The following is a 15,049-nucleotide window of genomic DNA, read 5'->3' on the forward strand; positions in this document are numbered from 1 at the left end:
TGACATTTAAGATATCTTAATAAAGCTCTGGCAGATGTCCAAGCGTTTTTTTTTTTACGCTAAATGACAACTGCACAATTTGATATACCGGTAAGCAAATAAAAGCAGCCAATAGCTATAAAAATCATTAAAAATTTGCAATAATCGTATATTGAATAGTTTTATATAGATATAAATTAAAAGTTTCGTAAAGGAAATGTAAGAACAGGTATGCGATGTTGACAACAAGATCGGCTTCTAATATACCGATAAAGAAATAAAAGCAGCCAATAGCTATGAAAAAACATTATATTTTTACAATAATCTTACATTAAATAGTTTTATATAGATGTTATTATAAATTAGATAGAAGTTTCGTAAAGGAAGTGCAAGAACAGGTATGTGATGTTGGCAACAAGATCAGCTGTAGATTGTAAACAGTGGCAGGTTTGAAGTGTCACCCTCTGCCCTCTGGTCTGCAGGAGTGGTGACAATCACTCCGACATTACTTAATACTGTTACTCTGAGTATTACGTAAAACTAGAGATGTGGTAGACCATAACAGTAAGAGCTTTATACTGTGTACGTGTGAGCTTTCGCCGGCCTTCCATCAGCAGCTCTCGACATTAAATTTTCATTGCGAAAGGGCTGAGAACCGGTGAGGTGCCATCGAATCATTTTGAAAGTGGATGAAAACGTATGGATTTAAACAAAAAATATACGGCAATTATGCAGTGTCACCTTTAGATATGAAGATATGAGTGAAGTGCATCATATCAAAGTGTAATGACATCATAAATATAATTGTGCATTATTTAATGAAAGAGAACATCTGAGAACAGGATCAATCTTCAAACATGAGGGTCGTAAGAGGCGGAGTTAGGATGTGTTGGAGGCATCTATCAGCAACATTCCCCCACCGTTTATTCCCCATTGCCCTCACCCCCCTTAGGAGTAACCTTGACCATGATACAACCCTTTTGCATGTTAGCAAATGCTGTTACCACGCCGCTTCTCTATCCCCACCCATCATAGCACCCCTTTTCCGTCCCTGTCTTTATCGCCTCGACTCCCCCGACCAGTTCCTCTCTGTCCGCCGGAGTTTGTCGAAGCCCTTTTTGCGTCGCTCATACGCCACTGACAACGACGAAGAAATGGAGTTTTTAGGTTCACAGAAGAAATTACATACACCACCTGCTGATCTGGGGACAAAGGTGTGCTGTATTACTTTATTTGTGATAACATTCCTGTATTTTTAGTGTTCGTAGTAAGCCAGTTAGAGTGACAGATGCCAGCAGACGAATTCTTAGTTGCTTACAGGTGTCAGCAGACGAATTCTTAGTTGCTTACTGGTGTCAGCAGACGAATTCTTAGTTGATTACAGGTGTCTGCAGACGAATTGTTATACATTAATTATGGTTGGCAGTAGGCTTCAAATTCTATCTATTTATGACAGCTGTCAGTGGATTAATGATGCCACCTACTGGTTTCAGATGATGTGGTAAGCCAGTTAATGAAACACTTAAATAAAGACAGTTTTTGACAGTTGCCTGTTCTCTGTTTTGAGTTTACCCAGTAAATGACACTGTCAATGGGTGTGTGAGCTATGAATGGTAGGCCTATAGGGTTGAGTGAACCAAGGAATATAGACTTTAATTTAGATTGTCTTTGTTCTTTATCCAAGAACCTCCTTAGCTCTTATTAGGCTTGAAAAGCTAACTCAGGTTAGAGTACATGGATTCTTCGCAATTTTTCTTAAAAAATAAGCCTAGGCTCTATACCTAAGCCTATATGAGATATGCATTGATTATTCATATCACTGGCTGTAGCCTAACGAGGTTGTTGTATTAATAAAGTTTATGCTGTAGAGTCATATTGATATGTCCTCATCTACAATCAGTACAGTTACAAGTCAAGACGGTAAAATTTTATATGAAGATTATATATTTTACGGCTTTAGAAATCAGAAATAATGTGTATTTATATTTCTTTATGTTTTTGAAAATGATTTCTGGCAGAAATCCATGGATTTTAAGTTTTGGTTGATTGACTTCCGATTGATGTTAATAAAACACTGTCAAAACACTGAAGCTTTTGAATGCCAGGACTTTTGGACGCATAGAAAACATGGTTTTCCATGCTATTTTCTATGGAGTTCGTAATCGTGTTCATCGTATTACTACCTCCTAACTTGATTGAGCTTATGATTTATTGGTTTTGGTTTGACTTATGCTCGCTTTGCTCGCAATTAAACATTATCTCGTTGCTCCTATGTTCTTCGAAACGGGACATGTTTTGCTACACGCGTTAGCTCCTTGGACTAGTATTTCAGTATTAATTATCAATTATACAAACTCAGAATTTGATTACCTTGGTTATTATTACTAAGTGGTTTATAGTTATGACTTTAAACAAATGTACTAGTAATGTTCGATTGAAGTAAGCTGATTGAAATTTTGTAAAAATTGTGTTAATATAAAATAAAACTGTCGACTTTTTTCTGTTGTAGGTTTGTTCATTAAATCAACATGTTTACTTTAAAAAAATCACCTATGCGAGATATAAAGGGAAATCGTGTTTTACTTTCTAGTGATTTTTGTCATAGTTTGTATATTTTGACACTCATAATTGATTGACTTTGCTAAACTTACATCCCCAGCTTACATCAAAGAGTAGCATACTGTATTGGAGTGTGATATTGATGTTGATTAGTCGATTGATTATTTTGCCGCAGAAAGAGAGGCAAAATATACAGTTGTATAAAGAGTAACGAAATAAGACCAATAAGAAGATTGAAATACACAAAATACATGAGAAGCTCCCTGTACAGTAGATGATTTACAATCATTAAGAGCAACATCCTAACCTAACTGAACTTGAAGTATGGTACAAATATGGCATTAGTATTGTTATTGTTAAGAGCAACATCTTAACCTAACTGAACTTGAATTAGAATACAAATATGGCATTGGTATTGTTATTGTTAAGAGCAACATCTTAACCTAACTGAACTTGAATTAGAATACAAATATGGCATGGGTATAAACAAGGGTAGTTCTTGACCTAACCTAATTTATCCGTAAGCTTAATCTAGTTCAGGGCGCCACCCACAGCCTGTTCTCCCCTTAACCCTGGAATGTAGATTATTGGTGAGGTACTTGCAGGATTGTTAGAATATTGATCAGGCAAACAAATGTCCAGGAGAGCAATCGAGCAATGATACCCTTAGAAAAGCATGAATAGCACAGTAAAGATAGGCAAATTCTCAAAGGTTTTAAGGTAAAGTTCCCTTATCTATGCATTTAATCATGTGATTAATTTGCTCTGGATAAAAAATTCTTTAGAAAAGTTAGAAATACCACTTGGTGATTTTTTTTTTTTTAAACTCGAGATAATGGTGTGAAATAACTAATAATATTTAAGAAATCGCATCTTTCATAGCCTAAGTATTGGCTACTGTATGGTAAATTTTGGTGCTTTTAAAGACAGACTACCCTATTAAGCAAATCTTTAAATAGGCAAAACCAGGATCCCTAGTGTTCAAAAAGTATTATGAATTGGAACTTTCATCACCATTAGTATTTTGTGGTTATTTTTTTACTGTGATGATATTCGGTTGACACGACCAACTGACCAATCTGAGCATGGATCAAAAAGTCATATAATCAGGTATTTGTTCAATTTTCTCATCAGTTATAAGTTTGTTTCAGTAGTAGGCTTTCCCCTCTCTCAGAAAGTAAGGTGGAGTGTCCAACCCACTAGGTAAGTTAGGATACGGAGACCTCCTTATTCTCCCCGAGTTCTGTGTTTTCCCCCATCGGAAAACAACAGTTTCTTATGTAATGAAATAGTCATGTCAACAAGCTTTAGAAGACGAGCAGTCCCAAAATCTTCGAACGAGTAAAAAGGCACTTTTAAACTAACCCCATACTATGCTCCACAATTATGTAGCCCATTAAACATATGAATTTTTCCTTGCGAGATGTGCCACCTACGTTATTTTATACATGTAGTTAACTATGATGGTGTTTAAGATATTCCTCTACCATTGTCAATGAAAATAGCCTTGCTACCATTGACTGAACAGTATATTGATTTCCCATGTTATACTTCTGTCATTTACTCCTTTATTGTCTAGTACAGTAATCCCCCTTTGACGTCTGTTCAACATAGGTTGGTTCCGACTTTACATTGCTCGTCCTTAGATATTAAATACCAAAATAAGATCTACGGTACATCGTTTTACCCAACCTTATGTTAATTTGTACATCGTACTACGATACTGTACTTCTCATGGAAGGTTATTAAAATAGGTACCATATCCATTTTTTATAAAATGATAGGTTGTAGGTACTTTTTCATGTTCATTGAATGGATAGGGACATTTAAGTTACTTTATAGGGGGAAAATTTACTTGCGCTAAGTGTCTTGGAACCAGTTAATGATGTGGGGTGGGCTATTATTTTTTCATGTATATTATGTGTAGATTTATTTTTTTCCAAGTACAGTACTCTATTTTTCAGAAACCAGCAAAATTTGTTTTATCAGAATCATCATTGATCTCAATGTTTTTTCAATAAATTACAGTACAGTACTTATTTGGTTAGGTTCTGTTTTAGGTTGGTTTTCAGAGCCATTTGGTTTTTAAGTAATGCTGCATATAATTTACAATATGGTTCATTGTGCCTTGGGTGAGGGTGTAGGCTATGTTTTCTCTTTCAAGTGTAAATTTCTTCTTTTCTAGCAGACATTTTCCCTTTACTTAACATGAAATGGTTCTTCACATCGGATTTTGCAGCTGATCAATTTTTAATTAAAGGAAGTTTTATTTTCTGTCTTTTAACCACTATTGTTGCTCAAAACCTGCTGAAATAACTCTTTAATGTCAATATCGGTTTTACAGTACACCCCCGAAGAAGTCCATAGATACATGGTGGATTGTATGATGTCTGTTGGAACTCCCAAATTTCATGCGACTGCTCTTGCTGACGTGTTGATAGCTGCTGATAAAAGGGGACATTTCAGTCATGGACTTAATAGACTGGGTAAGTCTCTCTCTCTCTCTCTCTCTCTCTCTCTCTCATATATATGGACTCCAATTCTGGGCTCTAAGTATTAAGAAGGATATAGATAGACTAGAAGCAGTACAAGCTCGGGCCAACAAACTAGTCCCAACATCAAGGCAATTTGGATATAAACGGAGGATGGAACGTTTGAACTTATTTAATCTACAAACTCTTAAAGGAATATCAAATGTAGATAACAACAATCTATTCACGCTTAGCACAAATCAATCTAGAGGTGACGTATACAAACTGGAATTATTATTATTATTATTATTATTATTATTATTATTATTATTACTAGCCAAGCTACAACCCTAGTTGGTAAAGCAAGATGCTCTAAGTCCAAATACTTGGAATAGACTTCCAGCAGATGTAGTAAACTGTAACACGGTAAACGAGTTCAAGAATAAGTTAGACAAGATCATAAGAACTCTCTAAATGATTACGCTAAATGACTCTACCAAAGAGCAAATGGAGTCTCCGCGGATGGACTAAAAAGTCTGAGACATCCAAAATCCTTGTAACTGCTGTGTTTCGGCCTTTTAACAGTGCCTCAGGTCTTCACGAGAGTGGTTCCCGTAGTGTCATCTTGAGCTTACAGAATCGACACTCGTCTCATAAGATACCTTGACAATTTGCTGATTCTAGCAGACTTGGGGCCGACCCTTCTTCAACACCGAGACTGCCTGCTTGAGTTTTGTCAAGATCTGGGGATCATAAATCTCAGTCATCACTGCTCCCCTCTCAAAGGCTGGTATACCTGGGTATGATAATAGACATCAAACTTCAGAAGGTTTTTCCATCAGACAACAGACTACACAAGCTGAGGGAGGTCGCAAGCTTCTTCCTCAGACGAAAAGAGCTTTCAGCCCAGCAGTAGTTGTCTCCTAGGTAACTTAGCATCCCTGGTCTGTCTAGTGCTCAACGGTAGCCTCAGGATTCGATCTCTCCAGTGGCCACTGAAATCCAGGTGGAGCCAACACACTGGCTCTTCGGATATGCTAGTCCCTATGGGACAGGATCAAATGACAGATCTTAAGTTATGGGTGATGGGAGAACCTCCATAGAGACAGTCCTTCTCGTCCCTCCCCCAGAATTGATTCTCTACTGACGCATCAAAAGAAGGGTAAGGGCCCCCATGCTGCACCACTGATACATTTTGAATTGTCTTAATATACAGTAAATCTCTAATATAAGAATTGTGATAAAAAGGTTTACTACAGTTCCCTGTAGGGATAAGCACAGCAGTTAGTGTGTCTTGCAAGACACTCTAGATAGTAATATGTGCTGCCCCAGTTGCATTGCTCTATATTCCTTTTACATTCATCTGTTTCCAATAGTCTCCTCAACTTCATCAATTTTGCCTTCCTTCAACAATTTTAAAGGTCCTATGAATGGCAAAGGTAAAAAGGACAGGACAATGCCCCAAATACTAACCTTTTATACATATGATCAACTCCCAAGCTCCTTCTCCATCAAGTTAGAACCAGGGAGGGCAAGCAAAGGCTACTGATAACCCAGCAGGTAGACCTACATGCTCTCTCAAACCTCCATCTGTAGCTCATGAGGATGGCAAGGTTGCAGACACTTCTAGATGCTATCGAGCTTGAGTGGGTCTAGAATTCCCGTCCGACAGATTGCCACATATAGGAATTTCTGATAGGCTGTAAGAGTAAAATACTGTTTTGGAATGAGATTCAGTGGTCTTGTTAAGTCATTTATTATATAACTGCCATTGTATATGAGAAGCTGAGTAGTGTATATAATTTTTGTGCATGCCACTAGTATAGAGTGGTTATACTGTATGTAATATGGTTATTTTTGGCTTACAGTATAGTATTGAATAACTGCCTCTTTCCAGAAATGTATGTAAATGACGTACGGCAAAAGATCTGCGATGGAGGAGCGGACCCTACTATTGAAAAAGAAAGTGTATCTACAGCTTTAGTCAATGGTAACAATGGTCTGGGTCCAGTTGTCGGCAATTTCTGCATTGATCTAGCTGTCAAAAAAGCCAAAGAAACTGGCATTGGATGGGTCTGCGCCAGAGGTAGGTTTATTTATACTCCGTTAAGGTAAATTTTGTTTGCTTTCCTCATTATATTTCTGATTTTATTAAAGGAATCTGATAGATTTCTGGACTTTATATTTGTTTTGCTGTGTAACTAACAATGTTTTTTTTTTTATGTTTTCCAATACTGATTCCACATGAGGTGTTCTTAGCATTTCAACTTATGAGAACTACTTGAAGAGCATTTTACTTTACAACTGTTGGTATACTATGGGTGACCCATTCCTAAACTTATATTTGTTATATTTCTTTATTGAAAAGTTCTAAGAACATCTTTAAACACAAGCCCTCCTAAGATCCATACCACATTCCTCAGATGCTTTTTAAAACTCATGCTACCATTTACGTATGTCCGACAATTTGTTTCGTACTGTATTAAAAGCTAAATGAACTTTTCACTGGAGATCCTATATTTAGTATAAAGCAAAAAATTATCAAGAAACTGTATGGCGGCCTATTTTGTGTGATTGTGGTTACCCTTATTCTGCAGGGTTGAAGATAACATAGTGTGCTAGATTAGGTTGATGATGTTTTTTGGACAGTGGAATTCATTTACAGAACTTTCAAGTGATATGTCTTTATACAAATGTAAAAGTTATATATGAATATCTGAAATATATGCTATTCTTGATAAATAACGAGTGACTCCACAAAATTTTATGCTTTGGAAAATGTGTCAGTTGAATGTGATCATACTCACAAGTCCACTGAATTGTCCTACTCAATTTAAGCTGAAATTTGAATTACAATTTTATATCAAATAGAATTAAATAAGGTCCCAATGCATGTAGAAGCTAGTAGACTTAAATTATATTTGTAATAAAATTTATGTATAACTTGAGTGTATTGAATACTTGGGATTAACTTACTGAAAAATCATGGAAATGTGAAATCAGATAATTATTTGACAGGTATGGTTAATATTGTGTCAGGGGTCTGTTCTATTTCGGAAATGCAAAAGGTTAGCCATCATCATTGTATATTTTTTTATGTGGAGTAAATCCTTCATTCCAAGTAGTAATACCGCAAATGCAGCATAATGGTAATCTGGAGTTATAGAGCTTAGTGTTTATAATTGGAATTGGAAAGCATAGTACTATGGAATGATATACATTAAGACTTTATTTGTTTCAAGCAGTTAATGTATTTCAGGAAGTAACCATTATGGAATTGCTGGTTGGTATGCAATGAGGGCCACAGAACAAGGGCTAATGGTGAGTGGATGGTAATTTGATGACTGCACTGTCACTTTCCTTCTGTCTTTTTATAGTTTTCTCTTATTTTTACGCTCTTTTATAGAAATAGGAAGATATATTGTGCATGTTTTTGCATTTTTTTGGTACTAACTTTTGATTATGAAACCTTGTTTTTCATATTTTTTTATGAAAAGCGATATTGTGTATCGGTAAGGATAATTTTCTTTTAAAATTTCGATTTCTTATTGTTGTTCCTAGCATAAATTTTGTTTGTACCTTAATGTTAGATATTTTTTTATTTCTGTTTTCAATAAGAAAACTTGTAATTTTGTTTTGTAGATGATAACTTATAGATAATGCTAATACTGCAAATACTGTATATAGAAATAGAGGACAGAAGGAAGATAATGTAAAGGGGTTCGGTAAAATGATAGAAGATAAGAAAAGTCAGTGTAACCACAATTTAAGATTTTGCAAAGCAGTGGACTGCATAAGATTCCTTTTCACTATGTTTAATGTAAACTGTTAAATATAATGACAGTTTTCACCTATGATTTGACCTGAGATTGATTTACCTTCTGTTCAAGAACTGCTTTCAGGTTGCTTAAGAGTCAACCCATACCGATTATTATAAGAATATTAAAAGGCCTCAGAATATTTGATGAAATTTTGTCACATTTTATAGATAAAGATATCGTTGCAAGTACTGTAGTTGAAATATGAGATGCTGGACAGTACTTAATACCTAGTTGATCTGCCTATGTAAATACCAAAATCATCTTTGAAATTAATGTCGATAACTTGAGGTTTTTCAATTTATGATTTTTATATTATATTCAAGTGTTATTCACTAGAATTATTCTATCTCCAGGGAATGAGCTTCACAAATACATCTCCACTTGTTGCCCCCACCCGCGCAAAGAAGGTAGGTTTAAGGTAGACTTCTTTCTTTCATATTGACCTTTGTAATAGTGTGGAATCTTAAAAATCACTTTCATTTGATAAAGTATGTGAATCAGAGATTCTGAAATCTTGCAACAAGTTTTGTTATTGCTACGACTTATCCAGGGCCCGTAAGATTTTAATGTTAGATCTTCAACTGAATTTGGGGTTAGTAAATAATTTCTGGTTGATCTGTTCGTCAGTTCAAAACCTATTTTAGTTACTTGGTAATAAACTTAGATTACATTTTCATCATGTATCCTGTTTTGATCTTTCAGAAAGTAACATATTTCTTTTATATCAGCCTAAATTACTGTTGTTATTTTTAACATTCAATGTGATGACAAATTAGATGGCAATTTTATTGAAGAATTTCCTCTGAAACACCATATTGGTTACAAGAACCCATTAATGTGAAAAAAAGTCAGTAGATGATAATGTTTTGCTCTAACTTAAGAAATGTATAATTTCTCGGAGATTTCTTGCATTTCAGTTAACGTAAGGTACAGAATTTGTTTGAAAGGTTATTTAATATCTGGATAAAAACTGCTGCTTATATGAGTGTGATTGAACAACAAAGAAACCACTCATATAACCTGTGGTTAATGACTAGGAAATATATTAATATTTGATGGACTAAGAAGTTTAGATTTATAGTACTTACATTACTACAGTACTATACTTTTCCATATTCATTAGATGTTAATATAGTAAGAACGTTTAGATAATTGAAGAATTTGCCATAATTAGTAATAACCTTAGAACCAGCTTCGTCAGGTACGGAAATATTCAGAATGGCAGTAATTGGATTGTAACTTAATATTCTTTAATCTCCTATTTTGGAATAATCTTTTTCAATATCCTCTTTTGGGTATATAGAATCGGTTAATTTTTTATTAAAGTAGTGACTGTAAGACTAGTGGCAGATGACCAAACCTGTTACACTTAGGAAGTTTTAATTCAGAGGGAGTTGGAAATCATTCTTTATTTTGCTCTTGCATTATGCATAAGCTAGCCCTTTATTGCAACACACACTCTCTCTCTCTCTCTCTCTCTCTCTCTCTCTCTCTCTCTCTCTCTCTCTCTCTCTCTCTCTCTCTCTCTCTCTCTCTCAACAAATAGAGAGAATTTGGCAGAAAACTAGTATAATGCAGATAAAGGTAAAACTAAAACACTAGTAAATAAGAAAAACTAATAGGGAAAAGCAATCTTCTGATAGACAGCCAACATGGTTTTAGACAAAAGAGATCATGTGTGACAAATATTTTGGAATTTTTCCACATGAGCATTTATGACAAAAGCAGGGCAATAGACATCATATACCTAGACTTTCAAAAGGCTTTTGACAAAGTTCCTCATAGAAAATTAATGGTCAATTATAGCACTAGGCATCATTGACGAGCCAGTGGAATGGATCGAAGATTGGCTAACAAACAGAAAACAGAGTCGTAATCAATGGAGAAGCTTCAAAGTGGGCAGCCATTACAAGCGGAGTACCTCAAGGATCCGTCCTTGGCCCATTGCTATTTCTGATCTACATTATTATTATTATTATTATTATTAAATACTAAGCTACAACCCTAGTTGGAAAAGCCCAGGGGCCCCAACAGGGAAAATAGCCCAGTGAGGAAAGGAAATAAGGAAAAATAAAATATTTTAAAAATAGTAGCAACATCAAAATAAATATTTCCTATATAAACTATAAAAACTTTAACAAAACAGGAGGAAGAGAAACTATATAGAACAGTGTGCCCGAGTGTACCCTCAAGCAAAAGAACTCGAACCCAAGACAGTGGAAGACCATGGTACAGCGGCTATGGCACTACCCAACTAGAGAACAATGGTTTGATTTTGGAGTGTCCTTCTCCTAGAAGAGCTGCTTACCATAGCTGAAGAGTCTCTTCTACCCTAACCAAGAGGAAAGTAGCCACTGAACAATTATAGTGCGGTAGTTAACCCCTTGGGTGAAGAAGAATTGTTTGGCAATCTCAGTGTTGTCAGGTGTATAAAGACAGAGGAGAATCTGTAGAGAATAGGCCAGAGTATTCGGTGTATGTGTAGGCAAAAGGAAAGAACCGTAACCAGAGAGAAGGGTCCAATGTAGTACTGTCTGGCCAGTCAAAGGACCCCAAAACTCTAGCGGTAGTATCTCAACAGGCGGCTAGTGCCCTGGCCAACCTACTACCTAACGACATAGATTTAGGACTAACTAGTAGAATAGCCAAATTTGCCGACGATACTAAACTTGGCATAAATGCTGCGAACTCAGAAGACTTAGAAGCCTTAAGAGAGGATCTAATGAAGCTAAGAGAATGGTCAACTGTGGGAAATATATGGGAAACTTAAAGTAATGCACATAGGTTAGGTATTATCATCAGCAAGGATTTGAAGTTCACCAAACAGAGCATAAAATTTGAAAAGAAAGCACAAAATCTAATAGGCTACATAAAGAGACAATTAAAATACAGAAACAAAGACACTGTACTACAGCTGTGCACATCACTAGTAAGACCCCATCTAGAATAGAGTCCAATTCTGGGCTCCAAGTCTTCAGAAGGATATAGATAGAATGGAAGCAGTACAAGCTAGGGCCACCAAATTAGTTCCAACACTAAGGCAATTTAGATATAGTTGGAGGATGGCACATTTAAACTTATTTGTCTAAAAACTTGACAATTCTTAAAGGAGTAACAAATGAAGATTACAACAATCTATTCACTCTTAGTACAAAACAGTCCAGCGGTAACGGATACAAACTGGAATTGAAAAGATACAACACCACTCAATGCAGCAATTTTTCTACATACAGTACAAAATAACAAATACTTATACTTGGAATAGACTTCCAGCGGATGTACTGAACAGTAACATGGTAAATGAGTTCAAGAATAAGTTAGACAAGATCATAACAACTCTCTAAATGCTTAATCTAAATCGCTCTACCAAAGAGCAAATGGAGCCCTTGTGAATGGACCAAAAAGTCTTTGAGACATCCCAAATCCTTGTAACTCCTTGTCTTGCACTCTCTCTCTCTCTCTCTCTCTCTCTCTCTCTCTCTCTCTCTCTCTCTCTCTCTCTCTCTCTCTCTCTCTCTCTCTCTCTCTCTCTCTCTATTTGATTTGTCAGCTTCTTTCAGTTACAGCATTGTTATTTGAAGACAATTTTCATACTCTATTTTTTATATTGTCACTGGTAATTCAATCTGAAGCCTCAATTTTGAAAGGTAAATAAATAGGTTTTTTTTTTTTTTTTTTTTCAATAAGTAAAGTGTATCAGCGTGGTTTCAATAACATATTTTTAAATATTTAACTTAGCCGGTGAATATATAATAGCTGCAACTCTGTTGCTCGACAGACAAAAAACAGTAAAAACTCGCCAGCGATCGCTATACAGGTTGCGGGTGTGCCCACCAGCGCCAACTGTCGGCCAGATACCACTCTCTCGATGTAAACAAAGACTCAATTTCTTCTCTGTCGACGTGTCGACAAGACGTACTTTTACTCGCTGTAGAACCTGGAGTTTTCTCAACATATTTGGTGAAGTACTTCATTTTGGTTTGAGCTTTCGCAGTGCAGGTGTTTTATCTTCATCTTAAATCTTGAACTCGTTTTGGATAGATTTAATTTTTGGTGACAAAGAGAGTATGGACTTTCTTTGACTTTTAAATGGCCGACCCTTCCCTTAGACGGAAGTGTGTTTAGGCTTTTAGTATTTATCTTATCACGTTATAAATTAATTATAGATTTTCCTCTATATATTTTATATCTCACCGCCTTTATTAGGCCTCTTCGATTAACTTTCCATTTATAATAAACATAAAAAATAAATTTTAATGTTTTGTTTATATGCGACCTTTCCTGAGAGTAGGCGGTCCTAACTTGGAAACCGAAGTTAAACAACGTTGAGCCCTTTTAATCGTAAATAGCTTTTAAAGAGCTAATGATTTAAAACTTTTTAAATGAATATTTTTAATAAATATTTTATGAAAGAATTTCTTTGAATAGTCTTCGTACTGTTTTCAAAGATGAACTAACGTTTAGTTTATTTATGCTACGCAGTTTGCGCTCTATCGTTACGATAGAGAGAGAGAGTATCACGGTTTCACTTTGCAGAAAGAGTAATCGATTCTGACGTTTTGTTCATTCTTCTTTCAAAGCTTAAATGTTTTGAATTCTATTTTAAAGGAACTTTTTAATTGAAAAACCTTTCAGTTTTTTCCTTTGGTCAAATAACATGTTTTTTTTGACGAAATGTAATTGGGCTCTTCTCTTAGGTGCGAAATCAAGAGAGAAAGAGAGAGAGAGATAGAGACGGAGGGAGAGAGAGGAGAGAAAACGTTCCGTTCAAGCGGGTAACGTTGTTCTCGAGTTACTCTCGTCCCTAGTCTCTGTACGGGGAGAAAGGATAAAACGTTTTTAGTTTTATTCTCGTCCCCAGGCAATGTACGGTGAGAGATTGAAAACGTAGTTTTGAATGAACTAGTGTTTCTTCTCTTCCCCAACCACTGAATTATTTTATCTTAAAAGATGTTTACTGTTTTTTTGCTGGTATTAATGTGCTTGCATTATACGACTGATTTCGCATTTACTACCTTTTGATGAGGGTAGAATTGCGTGCTTCAGGTAGAAATCAGTAAAAGTTTCGATTTCAGTGAAATAAGTGCAAAACAGAAAATTGTAGTGATAAAGTGATATTGCGCAAAGTGTTACAGTGTTGCGTCCGAGGGTTCGTCTGTTCGTGCCTGTCGTTCACCTAGTCCGGGACCTCTTGCAAGCTCCCAAGCCCAGGGGAGAAGTAATGTCGTACGACTTATGGGTTCGAGAGGCCTTGATCAGCGAACAGACGTTTCCCTCTATGGTATCGGGTGTATCTTACCAAGATCTCCCCTACCATAAGGCGAGAGAGACAATTTTCTCCTCGTCATCCGAAGGCTTTTCGCATAAGAAACCTGAAACAAGGTTTCGAGGCCCTTAAGCGAAAGTCAGTCCTTTCAGGACAGGTCCAGCGTCCTGGTTGCAGCCATTAGGACAGCTCTGACCCTATGCAGTCATCGGAAAACTGCTCGCCGCCTAACAAAAGCGTAACACAGACTCCGAGAGTCTTTTTTGTTGGCAAAGTGTTGCGGTCACAGACGTTACCCTCATCTCTTACCGCAACCATTTCCGTTGATCCTAAATGGGTTGTACGGCAAGACATGCAGAATAAGCTTGCCTCCCTTATGGAAGACTATTCTGCCGATTAGTCCGTTGAGCCTAGCCGTTTATCTCATCGAGATCCTGGCTTTCAGCCAACCTAACGTTCCTTTGTGCGTCCTGTTGACGTTGGCGTAGCTAAGTCACGTCAATCAGGTTGTTTAGAACCACACTCGATGCGGTCTCGTGTGGATTTTCAGCCACATTTGGACGTTAGGCCACTTGCTGATGCTCCTGTTGACGTTCAGGACGTTCGCTAACAATCGGAGTTGACTTGTTTTGAGGCTGTGCGTCAACCTCCGCATTCTAGAGTGGTTTTGACTGCTCAGTCTAGGCAGTCAAAGCAGTCTCGAGTGGACGCTGTGCGTCCTCACGCACCTGTTGTTGTTGACAGTTCACAGACTGTCAAGCAGTTACATGACGTTGCGTCCTAGTCTCTCGCACCTGTTGTTGTTGACAGTTCACAGACTGTCAAGCAGTTACATGACGTTGCGTCCTGGTCCGCTACTAATGCACCAGTGCGTGTGGACTCTGCTTGTAAAGCATTGCCACCACGGTAGGTCTCTCCCTTGCTTGAGACTCAGCTATTATCGGACAAGGTTC

General features: G+C 36.7%; 1 protein-coding gene across 1 annotated transcript in view; it reads left to right on the forward strand.

Moving 5' to 3' along the window:
- The first annotated feature begins 467 nt into the window (after nt 1-467).
- Nucleotides 468-15,049, forward strand: part of LOC137631009 (uncharacterized oxidoreductase YjmC-like) — a 61,158-nt gene continuing 46,576 nt past the window's right edge. Inside the window, exons 1-5 of the mRNA XM_068362551.1 lie at nt 468-1,193; nt 4,883-5,024; nt 6,907-7,095; nt 8,269-8,330; nt 9,184-9,237. Of these exons, the coding sequence (XP_068218652.1) occupies nt 837-1,193; nt 4,883-5,024; nt 6,907-7,095; nt 8,269-8,330; nt 9,184-9,237 (804 nt within the window). The 5' untranslated portion in view covers nt 468-836. The remainder of the gene's footprint in view (nt 1,194-4,882; nt 5,025-6,906; nt 7,096-8,268; nt 8,331-9,183; nt 9,238-15,049) is intronic.

This window comes from Palaemon carinicauda, chromosome 39 (assembly GCF_036898095.1).
Source record: "Palaemon carinicauda isolate YSFRI2023 chromosome 39, ASM3689809v2, whole genome shotgun sequence".
Lineage (NCBI taxonomy): Eukaryota > Metazoa > Arthropoda > Malacostraca > Decapoda > Palaemonidae > Palaemon > Palaemon carinicauda.